The following is an 18,283-nucleotide window of genomic DNA, read 5'->3' on the forward strand; positions in this document are numbered from 1 at the left end:
ATCACTCCGAACATGCCGCAACCACTGGAGGCTAAGGGGACGCCAATACTTTAGCGTGTTGCTCGTGCACCATGTGGTTAGTTCCCTAGCTCTGCCTCAGCAAGCTGCCATATATCAGCCATAATGTGTAGAGATGAACACAGAGAATTACTATAAACATTACGTGTGATGGCGACGTAACCCTGTTCTCTGTTTGTGTAGTCCAGTATTAAGCTGTGTGCGGAGCACAGCGATTGCATGTGGCTATCCAGCACTTTCAGCGTGCGGACTTGAGTTTCCTTTGCCTTTGCGGCTGGTATTCTAACCTCCAGCCTCGCAAATTCCCACAACGCATTATGGAACACTAAACACGTGTCCTGCCATTAAAACCGTCGGCTGGCGCGGAGTCAAAGCTACTGGTGAAAAACTGGTGCATGCATTCTCCGCCTCCTCTTCACTTCTCATTTGTTTCCCTGCCAAAGCATGCAACCCAAACATAATCAATACTCTTGTGTTTCAGCTGAGCAGAAAGGCTATATGAATAAAGGCAGCCCTGGGGTGCGAATGTGCCGGCTCTCCTAACCTAACATGCTTCCCAAGCGCCTTGGAAGGGCTGCGAGAGACCGTCGCACCCCAGCTGGCAACGCAACATGAGTCGATATGAAACCTTGAGGTGTTTGTTGATTCGAAGCCGCTTCGCTGCATCTTCGCGGACATTTTTTTTTTTTGCCGCTCTACCTAGAAAAAAGGCACTGCCCCTCAGCAGGCCCTCGCGCCTTACAGTGGACGCCATATACACTTGAATTTAAGCGCCTGCGCTGCCCTGTGTCTGTGCGCGGCTGCAGCGCCTGCCTCCATCACCGCCGCCACGCCTTGTGAGCAACAAGTTAGAAAGGGCATTTCTCGGCCAGCTTGGGGCAGCCACAGGAGCCGAACCGGCTTTGCGGTATCCGTAAACCAGTCCACTAAACCGGCCCCACTTAAAAATCCGCGAAACCAACCTATGAGCGCTCGTTGGCACCATTCCCTATCTAAACAAAGAAAAACACCCTTATTTTGTCTCTGTCATAAACGATCCTCCCGCACTAAACTGCTTAGAGGTTCCGGTTGTTCAGATTCATTCACCTAACATAACCGAACATATGTATTTTTGAAACGCACGTTCACCTTGGTGCTGAATAACAGCTGTTTCTTGTTACCCAACTCGTACTCATTTTATCGACCCCAGATGAATGAAAGGCTGAGTGGACCCGCCGGGATTTGAACCTGTGACCATGAGGTCGAACACAGGCCCCGGCAATGGATGCACTAGTCCACTGAGCCACCAGACGCAGCCTCTTCAACGGGACGCCTGGAAACAGAGGGCAAGAAAAGTATTCCGATACTGCACCCACCCTAGTCAAAAAGGAAGATCATCCTGGAGTGATTCTGTCGTCATTCGATGACTTCAGCCAGCTATTCCTGGGCACGTCATCCCAAGCCATCCTGAAGTCTGCCCATAGGGCCGATTATTTAAATGGGATGACTCTTACTGTAATCACAATAACTACGCTAGGATGGTGTTCTGATGACTTCCACTGGCAGGGAGTGATTACCTTTTACAACTCCACGAATACTAATTGACAACATCAGGATGAGTGCGAATGACTCAAGGATGGGCTCTAGACAATTTAAGGATGACTGTCAATTATTCCAGGATGATCCTATAACCGCTCCAGGATGGAAGTGGATTGCTCTGGAATGATCCCATGACAATTTTTGGATGAGTGTGGATTATTCCTGGATGATCCTATGACAGCTTCAGGATGGCTATTGATTACATCAGAATGGCCCCATTATATTTTCAGTGTTGATTACGCTAGGATGATTTAATGCCAACGCAAAAATGAGCATGGATTACTTTAAATACTCTTGGATTATTTTAAACCAACTGAAGGCTAAGAGTGGATTACTCCCAGATGATCTAATTAATAATTTAGAATAAATCATTACAGTTGAATTACACCTTGATAATTCCAAGTTAGGAGCATGTTACTCGACTGCCAGTATTCCCTACTAGTTTAGGACTATGGATTTGCTGGTAGGAAAACATATGGCAGACCACCTGTTAGATGTACGTTCCTGTCAAAATGAGGCCACTTTGATGTAATATGCCTTTTTTTACACAATATCAAGAATAGTTTGAAATGCCACAAGTTATAAAGTAAGGCACAGATTTATAAAAACCGGTCACTGAACGCAGTGCAGCACCCTAATTGGCTGTGTTGCATAACAGGGAGAGAGCAGGGGAGTGGCATGTCTATCCCTCTCTCTAACACCACTGCACTAGAATGCAATGTTGTCTGAGAGTCTAGCCTGGGTTTTGTACTGAAGGGTACCGTTCTGGTACCCCAAAAATACTATGTCTAGACAAACGTGGAACCTTTCCCATTTTTGATGAGTGTTGTACCAAATACCAATTTGATTCGATTTGTAAATCCTGAAAAGGATTTTGATTCAGGTCTGCATTATAAAACAAGCAAAGCAAACACAAAACTTCTCTAAATCTGGTCCTAATTCACAGATTAATTTTCTCCTGCTTTGGAAAGATTACTTTTTAATTCTACAGTGAGAGGTAGATACCTGTCTAAAATAAATCTGAAAAATGCAATTTAGGCTAGGGTTCTGCTGCAGAAATACCACAAGCACCTTCATACAAAAGTAGTGGTCTGCAAGAATGTTATACTTTGAATTCAGATAAGCGCAACAACCAGTAGCGGCTTGCATAGGGCGTGCAACAGGGCGGTGGGACTGGCGGAGAGGGGCAGGGTAGCAACCACGGACATACAACAGAACGAAGGAAAGTAATTACATTCCTCCGTTCCGCGTATGTCCATGTTTGCTACCCTTCCCCTCCCCCAGCACGCCCTATACGAGCTGCTAGTGTTCACGCGTGCTGCTACTCCCATACTCCTGACTCACTGGGACTTGCCTTATTTTGAGGTACAGAGCATTATCTGAAGCTGTTTGACATGGTGACCAGTGGCAAAAGACTAAACCAAACAGTGGTGAAATGAAAAATGTTCAAAAGGTGTGTGTCAACATGTAATTTTATTTATTGCAAGCACATATTTAGCCCCATGGGGGCCAGGATACCGAACAAGAGCAAAAATCCAGAAAAAAGTCCAGGAAAAAGAGGGAAAAAAAGGCCAGGCTACTGCAACCAGAACAAATTGCTTAACGGAAACCAGCAACTTAGTCGTTTGATTCTAGATTCTGAGTTTTCTTTAATCCTCTCCTAGCATTGCAAATCTTTATCGCCAGCTTCCTTCTCATACTTCTGTAGTCCAGTGATGGCCAGCAGTTGGTACTGCACACAGACTTCATAAACTCTGGAAAAATAAAAAAACATACATCAGTATCATGTTACCACGACTATTTTTAGATTTTAATAGGGCCGAGCTTCCTTTAAAAAGTTTGTTCCATTATTTCATATAGAGTGCCAGATGAGATATTGTTAGGGTTACAAGGGTTCATAAGTGTAACATTAAGGGCACTTGGTCAAAGAGGCACATGTGGCTAAATAAAAGCTGCAAGCACAGTATTTTATAAGTTCAGTTTGCTATCACCCATTCATCCAGTTTGAGCCCCTCACCTGGACCACAGATTTAGAAATAAAATCACAACTCACGGGTTTGTGCCAGATTTGAAGCACAAACAGCACAAATTGTTAATAAATTACAAGACCCCCATTGCTCTTCTTGCTCTTTTGCAGACATCTGTTGAGTAATGATTGAGTCATCTTACCATTATATGATACCAGACCACACATGCAAACCTTTAACAGTATAATAATGAATTTTCGCAATCCAAGATCGAATGAATGTTACATTGAACAGTTGTAATATCTTACCAAATAATGCATTGACCTTCTCCTCATCAAGGACATCTGTTCCAGCACGAGCCTTCGTTACACCTTTTGTAGTTTCAAGTTCTTTTGGAGAAAAAAGTATTTTGCTGATACCATTTAGAAAAAAACCTGCACTGTCCCGAGCTGCCTTGGCTTCCTCCAAGAGCTTGTGCGATTTCCGCTTTGGAACGAGAACATCTTTGAACCGTGAAGGATCATTTGAGTCCTTCACCAACTGCTGCATATCAGTCTGCAAAATAACACAACTATTAACTATTTGCCATCATGTTAGGTTACATATTAAAAAATATATATAGGAAGAGTGGTTTTTTGAGTTGGCATCTATACATGGCTAACAATGTAATATTTGCTAGGCTCCCTCCAACAGTACAAAGCAGCCATATTTAAAAACATTGCATGCAGAAAGATATCAAAGTGCCAGAATAGCTTGCAATTATCTCTTGAAAAATATCCTGAATCATTAGACACTGTTTCTTCACTAAAAAAAGCAAGAGAAAAAATATAGATTAACATATAAACTTCAAAACAGATAACACATTGACCACTTGAAATATATCTTCACACACTAGCCATAATATATAAATAAAGAGGTTTTGATAATAAAGGACAAATGTACAATCTATCCATAACGAAGTTTTCCTTAATAGACAGTACACATTGTAAGCCTGAACTTGAACCTCCTGAAAAAAGTTGCCTAAATAAAATAGTTTATTCAAAAATGGCTGCCTTATAGTAGTGCCACAAGCTAAATGTTTCAGCCCTTTTCATAAGTGTTATATTTGTCTCTGGAGAGCAATCCAAGGCATATGTGAGGACATGCTTGTTCATTTTTACTGTCCATTATTGGATTAATTAATCACAAATCTAGGTTTTTACTGAAACAGGTTGGTAATTTGTACCATTATCCTGCAGTTGCAAACTTATTATAAAGGTTTACTTATTGTGCTTACCAGATGATTGGAGCAGAATCGTAGCTTTAAAATCTCTCTCTTCGGTGATTGTCCGACCAGCTTCATCTAGATTTTCGACCAGCCATTTACAAAGAACTTCCCCGGGATTGTCCAAAAGCAGGAAGTCACCATCTTTTCGAACACACACAGAATGATCACAAGTGAAAAACAGGACGTTGAATGAAACCATGATTATGTCCTTCTAGATATAAAAATCAGGAATTAGTTTGTGTGGTTTAAGTTTCTGAGGTAAAATACAAAGCACATCAAAGTGATTTACAGATTTAATTGGAGAAAAGCACCCCAAAAAGTACACTGACCTGGTGCAATTTCTATCTAATATGCCTAGATTTTGGACTACAAAGAAGTGTTTGGGCATGCACTGAAGGCCATTGAGGAAATTACCAAATAATCAACTTTATTTTTGGAGAGCCAGAGTGTATGCTTAGGTCTTGCTGCTCAGGACAAATAGTAATAGCAAAGTAGAGGCATTATGAGAGAAATAGAAGAACTATCAATAAGTAAACTTTCACACTGGGGTTTGTGACGGGAAATCAAGTTACCTATCCCCACAGATGCATAGAGTCAGATGCCTGCTACTGATGGAGCGAGGTGGCAAACGCAAAATTTTGTGTACCCCTCTTGAAGTCAATGTCCCACAACGATAACATTTACTAAAGGTGTTTTGTGAAATTAATCAACCATAGAATAAGATGCACACATTTTATTATACACGGGAGTACTTATTTTGCTTGCATGTTGCCATACAATTAATTAATATGTGTTGTGGATTAATGCGCAGCTTAAATATAAACAAACTCAGACTAAATGTGCTTATTGTACATGTTTTTGTGCTAAGAAGTGGTTGATTATGTAAGTATAAAACGCATTTGTGTGGCTTATTTGCTAGGTAACAACTAATGGGAAACATTAGTATGGTGGGAGGTAAACAGAATGGGTTTAAATTCAATAATTAACATGAATTTGTGTTTGTTTCTATGATAGTTCTAAAAGTGGCTTCTGAGGCCTAGATAAAAAAAATGGACGCTCGGGTAAACAGTGAGCAAGAGCTGGACAGCACAGGTGCGCCAAAACCTGCAAGTCAGATTGAACTGCCTGTGCTCGAGGAGGTTCAAGGCTACCTTGGCCCGGAACCTAGGATGGGTGCCAAACATGCACGCTTGAATGTTGTGATCGTGGGAATGGGAGGTGATGTTTCAACTTAAAGAAATAGCTAAGCTATGGACTGTCCTAAAACACAGACCCTTTATTTTCTGCTGAACCAACGAGAAAATGATGTTGTAATGGTGAGATGATGCTCACCCACCCGGAATTTGTCCATTCAGAGTTTGAATAAGTAGTGATAGTTACTTTTTAGATAGATTAAGTTAGGGAATTAAGGTATAAAAACCCCTGGTTTTGTCTAGGGGTCGCTTTTTCGATATCTACTGAAGTGCTGCCCGACTGATGACCGATTCCTGGATGTAAGACTCTTATGATTTATTTGTTTGCTTTGCAGGATTGAAGGATAAGATGAGGGTGTTAGTTAGGGATGTTAGGAGAGAATGAACTGGGAAATATCTGTTCTTTGCTAAACTTTAACTGATTTCTAAAATAAGCGATTTTTCCTAAGCTCTAAATAAAATGATCATTTTTTAAATAAAGAGAGCGAAGGAGAAAGAGAGCGAGACCGAGCGAAGGAGAGAGAGAGAGCGCGAGCGAAGGAGCGAGAGCTAAGGAGAGAGAGAGAGAGCGCGAGCGAAGAAGCGCGAGCGAAGGAGAGAGAGCGCGAGCGAAGGAGAGAGCGCAAGCGAAGGAGAGAGAGCGCGAGCGAAGGAGAGAGAGCGCGAGCGAAGGAGAGAGAGAGAGCGCGAGCGAAGGAGAGAGAGAGAGCGCGAGCGAAGGAGAGAGAGAGAGCGCGAGCGAAGGAGAGAGAGAGAGAGAGAGCGCGAGCGAAGGAGAGAGAGAGAGCGAGCGAAGGAGAGAGAGAGAGAGCGAGCGAAGGAGAGAGAGAGAGAGCGAGCGAAGGAGAGAGAGAGAGAGAGCGAGCGAAGGAGAGAGAGAGAGAGCGCGAGCGAAGGAGAGAGAGAGCGCGAGCGAAGGAGAGAGAGAGAGCGGGCGAAGGAGAGAGAGAGAGCGGGCGAGAGAGAGAGCGGGCGAGAGAAGAGAGAGAGCGAGAGCGAGAAGGGGAGGGAAGGAGAGAAGGGGAGGGAAGGGGAGGGAAGGAGAGAAGGGGAGGGAAGGAGAGAAGGGGAGGGAAGGAGAGAAGGGGAGGGAAGGAGAGAAGGGGAGGGAAGGAGAGAAGGGGAGGGAAGGAGAGAAGGGGAGGGAAGGAAAGGAGAGAGAGAGAGCGAGCAGGGAAGCGGCTGACTTGAAGAGGACCTGGTCATAGACACAGGGCCTGAGTGCAGACTTTCCATCCTGCTTAACCTAAAATAACTTTTCTCTCTGTAGGCTTCTTTGACATCATGAAAGATGCTCAGCTAAGAAAAAAGTGAACTGGAGAATATTTGTAATGTCCTAAAACCCCTTCTTCACAAAAAGGGTTTTTCACATAGGTTCGTTGTAAAGAGTGTTGGGGCTTGAGGAAGCTTCCATTCACACAATTTTCCAGCGTCACTGCACTTCTGGATCCATAAGAGGCTAAGGGACTTCCTTTTTCATTGAGATGAACATTAACGATGCCCACCCACACATTAAATTTTCATGCAAGATACCAACATAAGTGGATTTCATTAAATTTCATATAATTTTAACTAATTTTCAGAAGGCATACATTTTCACGTTTGCATAGGCCTTATTCTAGAGACCTGGCGAAAGCCAGATAACGGAAGTACGTGCCAGCAGTTCCTGAATTTAGTGCCGAGAACTGACTAGCATCTTTGGCAGGAGGAAAGTCTTTTGTCAACCGCAGTGGCTATACCCTAACAAATATTCACTTTTGAACCGCAACTTCACCTGCTAAAAGGTGCTCATTTGTTTTAACTTGTGTTATTATCACACACTCTAATACCACAAGTCGCGTTTCTACTACATCTCTATTTATACCGATTTGGCCAGAGTCTGTTGTTTCCGCTCTATCGGTATTAGGGGCCATTTTGTTGGCCTTAGTATAGCAGGAGTCTGCAGCCTTCTCAACTGAAATCTGATTGGCAGAAGCGAGGCCTGCATCTCACAGGAGAAGGGAGTGGGTTCTGTGCAAGTCATCCTTCCTATGTTGACGCTCCACCTCCCTGTGTTTTACTGTTCAGAACATTTTCTTCGTTTGCACATTTGCTTTATGCAAATAAAATGTAAAATGCTTTTAGGCATCCATATAGGCAACAACCGATGTTGTATATCTCGGTACTAAAAGTCATGAGAAATAAAATGAAATGAATATGCGACCAGTGTTTCATCATGTTTGCTTTGCATGTTTGTGCGCGAGGCTGGTATGATGTGATGTTTTGGTTTCCCCCTGGCAGTTTTAGAGGGAACTGTCTTCTTGTCCCTATCTCTCTTGAAGAATCTCATGTGCTTGTGACACGGATGCATTTCAGATGAAATGCAGAATGTCACATGCTTTAGAAGAAATCATCTCAACATTGTACCCAGCGTTAATTTCCGAACTAACACTAGGCGAAAACTTTAGCTACCTAATACACGGGCAGTCATTTATTTTTCCTTACGGCGAGGAACTTGTTTTAAAACATTTTTTAGGCTTTTTGCAATTTTCCACAACTTACACAGGCACGCTACCACATATACACAAGCTCAAACACAAAAGGTGCATAAACAAGCAGGCATGCTGATGTAGGCAAACATCAAACACACGCAATCACGCACGCACGCACGCACACTGCAACGCAGGCATTCATTACACTAACACGAAGCACACACCTTTATCTTAGTGTTCCACCCGGTCACCGGTCAGGCGTACACCCTCGGCTCGGAAAAGTGTGCAGCCAACGCATCGGGTGCCACATCAACCAAAGAAATGTTTTTTCCTTTATCTGCACGGAGCTAGGTCTGGCCCACTTAATGAAAACTTGTGCTTTCCGAAAAATGAGGAAGCTCGTCTGGGACGGAAACTGAGCAGCTAGGACCGAGAGCGGAGGACTGCTGCTCTTTTTTAAAGAAGGCAGCTGCGCTAGAATCGGGGGGCTGACCCAGCCGCGTGCAGATCCGTGGAGCTTGCCCCGATGGACTAACAACTATGTTGCAGCTGCAGCACTTACCGGAGTATACAAGCTGGAATCGATGAACTTGTGATGCTTTGGAAGTGGAGCTGGAAAAATAAAAAGACCGATCCCGATCCATCGTCCATTATGGCCATTGCACACACGGTTTTCATTCTTGCCGCAGACCAATGACGTCACTTCCGGCGCTCCCTGATGTGCGTAGGCTTTTGCAAGAGGAATCCACCGGCTTCAGGATATGCAAAGCTGGTGAGAGAGCTGCTCTCCATTGGCATTGTGTTCGAGGCAGCTGTGCTTTTTATAAATGCATTTTAGTATTGGTCATAGCTGCCAAGGTTTCCGATTGGTCATGTGTGACATTTTCATAATTTCAGTGCAATTATGAGTGACATTCAATGATGATGAGTGACACTTTCTCGCAAGCAAAATTAAGCAATGAAGACGAAGGAAACATATAAATATCAGAACTTACACCCATTAGAACAACTAGATACTCTCAGAACTTGGAGCCGCAATAATAAAAAGGTCTGTAGAAGTTATTCATGTGACAAAGAGGAGTGCTGTGTCTTTGTTTTGAGGTATATTCTTTGTCCTGTGTCAAAATAATTATTACTAGAAGTGTTATGGAAAAAAGAACATTTTTTTACCCCATGATTTCTATTAACACACAACTTGAAATGAAGCCCTTGGCATGTCACAGCCACAAACAAAAAAGGCCTCTTCACTATTTTGGCTCACTTCTGCAAGGAAGAGACACATAAGATGCTTGAAATACATAACAACGAGGCATTAAAAGTAAAGGCAGAATGATTCACATCTGTAAATGTTGAGGTCCATTTCTGCAGGCTGTCACTAACTGCTGCTACGTGATTTTATTGTTGACATCGTATCACTAGTCATCAGTTGTGGTTTAATAAATCCTTCATCAGCACCAGGCCCAGAATTACACAGTGGAAATAACAATGTGTAGCATAGGAGTCAAGTGCCCTGTGTCCAGTAAGGATAGGGATAGCTAGTGATTGCAAACCGTCATGAGCATACCATCTGTTATAATAAGATTCATGTTCGTCACATTTTACAATAAATGGCTGCTTACATAGATTACCGTATTTAATGTAAAGTACTGCTTTCTTGACCTCGCTGTGAAGTGTTGCTTAAAGTGCACACATAAGGCAGTGAAATGTCACTCATAAATTACTGAAGACCTGTAAATGTCACACATAAGCGAAGTGAAAACCTGGCAGATATGGTCCCCTTCCCCATACTGTATGCTGTAGCCGGCGGAAGCAAAATGTGAGTTACGGCTTTAACAGATGAAGAAAGTTGTCCAAGAGTCCCTTTAAATAAGCAGATCGTACAGATGTATTTTCTTTTAAAACAAAAGTTCTGGCCAAATCCTGATCTAAAAAATGGTATGAAATACAGGCTGTGAAAACCTAACAGGTTGATGTATGTACTTCCGGTTGTGTACCGACTGTCTTTAAAAAAAATCACACAGACCAAACCTGAATGAAAATCATTGTAAACGATCACTTATTGTTGTTCACCACATAAAGCATATCGGCCACTGATGGAGTGACTTGCGAACGGTATTTGTTGTGTTCGTCAATTATTTAATGAAGGCAGGGCTGTTGTTATTTGGTGGCACCACTGGAAACCAAGGACAGAAAAGTTCCAGCAGCATAACACACACCAAGAGCTGTCAGCAGTCCATTGCATTCTGCCAATCAGAACTTTCTCAATCTCCCTGTCAGCATTAAAATGATTTCCCGCCGCGGCCCCACTAAACGACACTTGGAGTGAATTCGGCAGTCCCAAGGACTTCTACAAAGCTTGTTTTCCTTTGCAAGACCATTCCTCTGTATGGGCCATGAGCAGGTCTGTCCGCAGTTGTTTAATAAGTCTTACAATCGGATTCCATGGAAATACTCTATGAAGGAAGTATGAAGGAAGTGCATCCTGGGGGTACAGAAAGTATAATTTGCAATCACAGCAGCGCCTCCCGGCATTCCGCATTCATAAACAGTTTGGGGGTTTGTAGGGCTTTTGGATTTTAGGGCGTACAGGGTCATTTTAGGGTTGAGGGTGGGTTTGTGTTTTGGGGGGCCAGGTGTAATTTAAGGGTTTAGAGCATGTTTGGGTTTTGGGGTGCCAGGGTTAATTTTAGGGTTTAGGGTGTGTTTGGGTTTTAGGGTACCAGGGTTAATATTAGGGTTTAGGGTGTGTTTGGGTTTGGCGTGCAAGGGTTAATTTGGGGGTTCAGGGTGTGTTTGGGTTTTGGGGTGCCAGGGTTAATTTTAGGGTTTAGGGTGTGTTTTGGTTTTAGGGTACAAGGGTTAATATTAGGGTTTAGGGTGTGTTTGGGTTTGGTGTGCAAGGGTTAATTTGGGGGTTCAGGGTGTGTTTGGGTTTTGGGGTGCAAGGGTTAATTTGGGGGTTCAGGGTGTGTTTGGGTTTTGGGGTGCCATGGTTAATTTTAGGGCTAAGGGTGTTTGGGTTTTGGGGTGCCAGGGTTAATTTTAGGGTTTAGTGTGTGTTTGGGTTTTAGGGTACAAGGGTTAATATTAGGGTTTATTGTGTGTTTGGGTTTGGCGTGCCAGGGTTAATTTGGGGGTTCAGGGTGTGTTTGGGTTTTGGGGTGCCAGGGTTAATTTTAGGGTTAGGGTGTGTTTGGGTTTTAGGGTACAAGGGTTAATATTAGGGTTTAGGGTGTGTTTGGGTTTGGTGTGCAAGGGTTAATTTGGGGGTTCAGGGTGTGTTTGGGTTTTGGGGTGCAAGGGTTAATTTGGGGGTTCAGGGTGTGTTTGGGTTTTGGGGTGCCATGGTTAATTTTAGGGTTTAGGGTGTGTTTGGGTTCGGTGAGGGGGTAGTATTACAAAGCGTATGACACCTTACACAACATATTTTGATAAAGCCAAACCAAAATTAGCAATGACCGCGAGGCTTATAATGCACTTAAAAGTATATGGTATGGCTATATCATAGAACAGCTATAAGGACATGGTTCCGAAAGCTGCAGACAGGCTCAGCTCATGCTAGAGCACCATCTCACATAATACCAAGCACCCTCTGCCTTCTGGATTGTTAAGGCCTGCCATAGGAGTGACTTATAGGTATATATGTGTCTATATAGGTTTAGATATAGGTATACTATATCTAAGCAAAGGGTGATTACACCACTCATCCCCAGCTGAGTGATCAGCCAGTTGTGTCAATTTAGTAGGGCCAGCCAGGGGTGGTATAATACAAGCTGCAGCCCCTGGTAGGCCTTGGGTGCACATATGCCCTGGGTACCTATAGTACACAGTACAGGGGCTTATAAGTGTGACCCAGTATCCAATTGGAGATGTACCTAAGGTACATGGAGTCCATTACAGTTACAGTGGATGCTTATCTTACCTGGTTTGTACAAAAAGAAAGTGACAAAAAATAAATAAATGTGTTAAAAAAATAACCGCTGACTTATACACAGTTTGCTAAAGCACATTGTATGCTCTGTTGTGTATAATAGAAAACGTATATGACATTTTGCGTTTATCTGCAATTCATTGTGCAATCATCCAACAGTTTGCATTTTTCTGGAAAACTGAAACCAAAGTGGTGGACGTGCTCTTTAAATAGACAACCAATTCCTGTTAAAATCACCAGACGCAAAAACATCTTATTGAAAACACAATAGTACATTTGAAGTATTCAGATGCTTATTTTCAAATCACCCCAAATTCATCAGGAACAATGTCATCTTGTAAAGTTATCGGAGAGTCATTTACAGGTCATCCTCAGATCATCAGGAATAATGACACCTTCTGAAGTCAGCAGACACTCATTTTCAAGTCATCCTTAAATCACCACGAATAATGACACCTACTAAAGTCATCAGGTACTCCTTTTCAAGTCATCCTTAAATCATCACGAATAATGACACCTACTAAAGTAATCAGATACTCATTTTCAAGTCATCCTCAAATCATCAGGCTGAGCTTCTCCAGCTTTGCTGATGACTTCAAGAGCTTGATGATGTCTGATGACGTGTAAATGACTTCTAAGGTAGTTGGATGATCGTCCAATGACTCTGGGATGGCTTCTAAAGTAATCCTGTTTGACCTGGGCACTGCGTGGTCTCCAGCTGTTTTTTACACCCGCTGGATTCAAAGGCTCTTTCAAATGCTATAATTTATAGCTAGAGTTTAGACTCCTTATCTCTCCTGAAGGGGGGGGGGTTAGGGACTGTTCTAGGCGCCCATCACACTTCCTCATACAAAACTACTTCCTTCCGTTTTTTTAAATGCTGGCCCTTTTAATATCATCTTCTGGCACTATGGCCGGTGTGTGCTGGACTTCTGTTTCTCCCCAAGCAAACTCTTCCAAATAGTATATAACGAAGAACAATTGCATGTGTCTGCCTACAAACCTACTTTCCACTGCAAACGTTTGCAAGTCTCTGTCCCTCATCATAGGGGATGACCACATTTCAAAACCAGGACATTTCCTAAACCTAGAAAGACTACAATTGTACATCAAACGAGGAGCACAGCATGACTTCAGCTGCTTCAGTTTTTCCGATCGCCTGCAGTGGATGAAGGGGTCGCTACTTTTGGGCTTACCAAATGTCATACAACATTTTCTTGAAATAATGATGGTGATTTCTTCTTCGAGTGAGTGACCGTTGTACCATAATATGTAACTACCCAGGAGGGTAGCGAAGAAACTCGGGAACCGAGATATCCCCCTTTGTTTACTATGATGAAATTTGCTATTGCTTGGAAAGTGAAATATAGCCAGTCAAACTGTAGGGCAGAATACTGCACGCACCGGTCATTCAAATTCTGCAAAAGCCACAATTTGCGAATTTAAGCCACACTTGCAAAACAAACGGGCCTGGCCATCGCTCTGCCGCCATCTTTTGTCACAGGTTGAAGCCATGTCCTCGGTTCTCCTGCCCCGCCCGCTGGGCGCCCCAATTCACCTCGGGTTGCTCCTCTGAGGCGATAGGCGACCGGGGGGGGGGGGGGCTACGCGATTCTCCCGCCATGACACGGGCGGGTCTGCCATCTGGGGGAGGGTCAGACCTCACCTGGCCCCCCCATTGGCCGAGTGCCCAGGCGCCATCCTGGCGCAAGTTGTTGCCGCGACGAGAGTGCCCCCTTCTAGTTTAGGGTCATTCCCGGCGGCTAGAACCGGATCCTTCCTGGGCGCTGGCGTCCGTTATGGGGCCGGCCTCTGCAAGACGCCTTGTCGGTGCAGCCTGCTGTCCTGCCCGGCTGTTGCTTGGCTACTCATGTGGATATTCCTTGGGTTACAGCTCAGAAGGGAGGAACGCTTTTTCTAACTGCATAACTTCTTTCAAATATTTAAAAGACTTCTAAATGTATTTTCCAGAGTTTCGCCGGTCTCCCTGTTACTGTCAAAACAGTGATTGGCCCTTTATAGTAATATTTGTATTTCCAGCATGTCTCATATAGCGAGTGTATTTAGACTTTGTTTGGTGGTGGTAGGACCATGTATCAGTGACGGACGCTGGTCCTTTCCTTGCAAGCCCCCCAGCATCAGATGTGACTGACATGGTCCTTAGAAGTAGAATAGGCCTCGCTGGCATAAAGGTTTGTGGTCGTTAATTTGTACTTATGTTTTCAGAAGATGGAGTAAACTTTCATCAGTTGCGGGCTGATAGTATACATCTAATTAATTAATAGCTAGATCTAAAGTGGCGTTGAAAGCAGGCAGGGTGAAACAAGACACCTTCCGTTCTTAAGACGTTAGCAGGACGCCTCGAGGACGCACGGGCTTTGCATGAAGGGCACTCGCTGCCTGTGAGGATAATAACAAGGGACCGTGGAACAAACTATCCCCAGAAGTCTCGTGTTGCACGACGGGAACACCCTGCGCGCAGGGTCCGCTCCAGTGAGCAGAGATCGGGTTTCTCACTTCGCTCTAGGGTTGTGAGATGCTTCAGTGTCCTTGCAGTTCTGATATTGTCACAGAATTACCTGCGCGCGGCGCCTGCACCGTTCCTCTCGAGAACAGCGTCCGTCACGTGCCGCCGCGCGGGATCTGTCGGTAAGGACCGCCAACGGTGCCGTTATTTTTGTGCATATCTCCCTCTTGGCTGTTTGTAGACGCTGGTCCCTCCTCTCAGACAGGTGGCACTAGTGATGGAAGGTAAAGGACGTTACCTCAAGTTCCTGTCGTGGGCTGTCTTCAGGCTAGGTTACATTTACTTTGTTGTAATGAAGTCATGTGTGCACTGTTCTCGAGTTGTTTGGTAGTGACCATCCCACAGCATATTAAAGGTGTGTAGTGTACCATTAGTATTTAATGCTAAGATTATAATGTAAGTCTGTAGGTTTCCAGGCGAAAAAAGCTCCAGAGAGTGTGAGAGAGAGATAGAGAAAAGCAGAGAGAATGAGATAAAAAAACAAAACAAAAAAACTGATCTGGCTGGTGCTGGCAAGTGTCAGTTATCATATTATATACCCCTAGTCTGAAGTCCCGTGATTACTCCACCCCTTCAATTATGTTTGCTCGATGCCAGATGCGTCATCAATGACGTACGGACTGACGGTGTGACTGCTACCAGAAACACGTGATTTGACTTTTTTTTTTAATAGCTGTAGTAAATCCCGGGGGGAATGTGTGCCAATAGGATGTATGACGTTACAACGCATAATTTTACCACGCATACCTTTACAATGCGGTATTTACAACAAATACCGTTGCAACGCATAGCGCTTTGAGGTGCTGGATAGTGGTAAGTATAATTTTCTATTCCAACTCCAGTCCCCGTGGACACTAGGGAAGGTGTTGGATAGAAAATTAAACGTATCCCCTATCCTAGAGCGCCCCCCAGCGCAATGCGTTGTAATGGTATGCGTGGTAATGCCTGTGTTGTAATGGTAGTGCGTTGTAAAAATTTCATTGTAAACATTACATACTGTGCCAATAGGCATGAACTTTAGAATACATATTTTTTTTCAAATGTGTGTGTGTGTATATATGTATATATATATATATATATATATATGTGTGTGTGTGTGTGTATATATGCATGTGTGTGTATATGTGTGTGTATATATATGTGTGTGTGTGTGTATATATATGTGTGTGTGTGTGTGTGTGTATATAGATAGATAGATGGAAAGAGAGATAGAAAGAGAGCGGTGGCTCGGCAAGAAGTGGAATAGCGGTACCTTTCACTTGCTCCTCTGTTGTTTGCTGATTTACCGGCCCTCTCCCACAAAGAGAAAGGAGCCCCTTCCATTCCGAGAGGCTTGAGAGACTTTTGTTGTGCACATGAGAAGGTCTTCAGTAACTGCAGACCTCCTCATGCTTGCCTTTGTTTTAAGGATTGTTGGAAAGTAATGTTCTGTAATGGAACTGCCCCTTTACACATCATCGTTTTTGTTGCTTTATGAGATCCCTTTTATACAAAAAACATAAAATCTGTTATCTATATTAAAATATTTTGTAAGCCCTTTCCTTAAAAAAAGAGAAAACTAATATTCACATACAAGACATGCCCTCCCACTTGTTTATCAGTATTGGATGTGTGTAAACAGCATCTTGGGCTACTAATGTTACTTTTGTTAAACACTATATTTTACTAATTTCCATTTCTGGTAAACATTTTCGTTCTGCAGCTCAAGTGCTGTGACTAATTTGTTTTACTTAATAACACCATAATATCACGAAATTCATTAAATAATAAATTCATGACTATTATATCATTTTTGTCTCTCAAGCACTGCTTTGTAAATTGCTTGCTGTAACTTCAAGGGTATAAGAAACTGAGACAAGGAAGAGGGACGTATTACTTATTGGTAATCTTCATAACACTGAGTCCTATCTGATAAAGATTTCTAACGCCGATTCCTCAGCTTGTGAATTTTCCCAGGCATCAGACTGGATCCGGAAACCTTTTATCAATTTCTCGGCGCATCAGTAGTTGGCATGGTGCAGTTCCGCATCTGGTCCGTCCCACCAGCTGTATCTTTTTGACTTTATCGAGCAAGTACTTATTTTACAAATTTCTATTTATGCCCAAACTTCTAAATACCCTTATCTAATACCAGTAATGTTCCCTGCAGCTATATCGTGAGTTCCTCTGTCCCTTACTGTGATCACTGCCAGCTGTATCTTTTTCATCTTTGTCGAGCAGGTACATATTTTACAAATTATGATTCATGCTCAAACTTTTAAACATCCTGTTTTCAGTAAAATTTAGGTGATAACTTAGGTCAGACATTTTTACGACCAAACCTACTGTCTGTATAGCCGCAATATTATCACAAGCATTTCATTACACTGCCTGTGATCAATCCGTCAGTACCCTAGCCTCTAACTAATCCGTTACTCATCGGTCTGCGATTTATTCAGATCCATCTATCTCAAATCATTGAGGGGTACAGTCAGATATAGGCTAGAATCACATATGTTTCTTATATGTAATCTATTAAGTTTCAAAACGTATCCATTGTTGTTTCTGATTGCAGTGGGCCATAGTAATATCCTGCCTGGCATCAATACTATTCATTTCCTGTCTATCCACTTTGGACCTACATGATGTCTTCAGCTTAGGTCCAACACAATTTGGGTTCCACTAGATGAAAGGTAATGCATCCTACACAGCTATTATCCTTAAACTGCCCTGTCTCCAGTTCCGGAATACCCCGGCTACTTTTCAATTATCCTATATCTTGTTGTCTTTGTGTAGATTATTCTACCTTATACCGGTTTGAGGCCCATCCCCATCCTCAGCCCAGAAGTCTTTCTTTTTGACTATATAAGGTAATAATTTCAATTCATAATATCACTCTTCTATTCATGCACTTGAGAATAACTCACTAGTCTCGGGAGACTCGACTAACCAACATTTCAACCTTCTCTTCATTCATTTGTAATTTCAGGTCATTTTCTTTTTTATTCGGGATACCACTTTCCTATTCTATTTCTGACACTCAGGTGTTTGTTTGCCTTACACTTGGTGATGGGATTTTAGCACGATTGAGATGGTGTAAAGTCCATTCATGCTACACGTGCTTATTGTACTTATGATTGATTTGCAATTAGTGTTTTTAATCCTTATCTGTTCTAATTCATGTTTAGACCCATTTTGTGGGCATTTAAAAACTAAGTAGGACTATTTTTCTAACATTGATATATGTCTTGCATCTATATGCACCCATTTAGGTTTCATTTATTATGTTCATGGCTTCCTGATGAAGGCGTACAGCCGAAACGCGAGTAGGAGACAGATTTTCAAGAGCCAT

At 42.9% G+C, this 18,283-nt stretch overlaps 2 protein-coding genes across 8 annotated transcripts in view; one reads left to right on the top strand and one right to left on the bottom strand.

Moving 5' to 3' along the window:
• Positions 1 to 18,283, top strand: part of TOM1L2 (target of myb1 like 2 membrane trafficking protein) — a 501,785-nt gene that overhangs the window by 169,100 nt on the left and 314,402 nt on the right. The window lies entirely within an intron of this gene.
• LOC144785137 (uncharacterized) lies at positions 3,084 to 9,166 on the bottom strand. Of its 2 annotated transcripts, none has more exons than XM_078664219.1 (4): positions 9,057 to 9,166; positions 4,840 to 5,041; positions 3,872 to 4,118; positions 3,084 to 3,350 (listed from the first exon to the last, which is right to left on the bottom strand). In XM_078664219.1, exons 2-4 carry the CDS (start codon positions 4,903 to 4,905, stop codon positions 3,214 to 3,216), a joined length of 450 nt encoding a protein of 149 aa, XP_078520345.1. In that variant the 5' UTR covers positions 4,906 to 5,041; positions 9,057 to 9,166; the 3' UTR covers positions 3,084 to 3,213. The 2 variants fall into 2 exon arrangements, with proteins under 2 accessions (XP_078520345.1, XP_078520346.1); XM_078664220.1 differs by having other exon boundaries at positions 4,840 to 4,971; positions 9,057 to 9,164.

This window comes from Lissotriton helveticus, chromosome 10 (assembly GCF_964261635.1).
Source record: "Lissotriton helveticus chromosome 10, aLisHel1.1, whole genome shotgun sequence".
Taxonomy (NCBI): Eukaryota; Metazoa; Chordata; class Amphibia; order Caudata; family Salamandridae; genus Lissotriton; species Lissotriton helveticus.

Bases quoted from the DNA above. Each gene is read 5' to 3' on its own strand.
- LOC144785137 (XM_078664219.1), bottom strand. From the start codon at position 4,905: ATGAAGCTGGTCGGACAATCACCGAAGAGAGAGATTTTAAAGCTACGA. The intron at 4,119-4,839 runs GTAAGCACAATA...GTTATTTTGCAG, and splicing joins GATTCTGCTCCAATCATCTG to ACTGATATGCAGCAGTTGGT. The intron at 3,351-3,871 runs GTAAGATATTAC...TTATTTTTCCAG, and splicing joins GAAGGTCAATGCATTATTTG to AGTTTATGAAGTCTGTGTGC.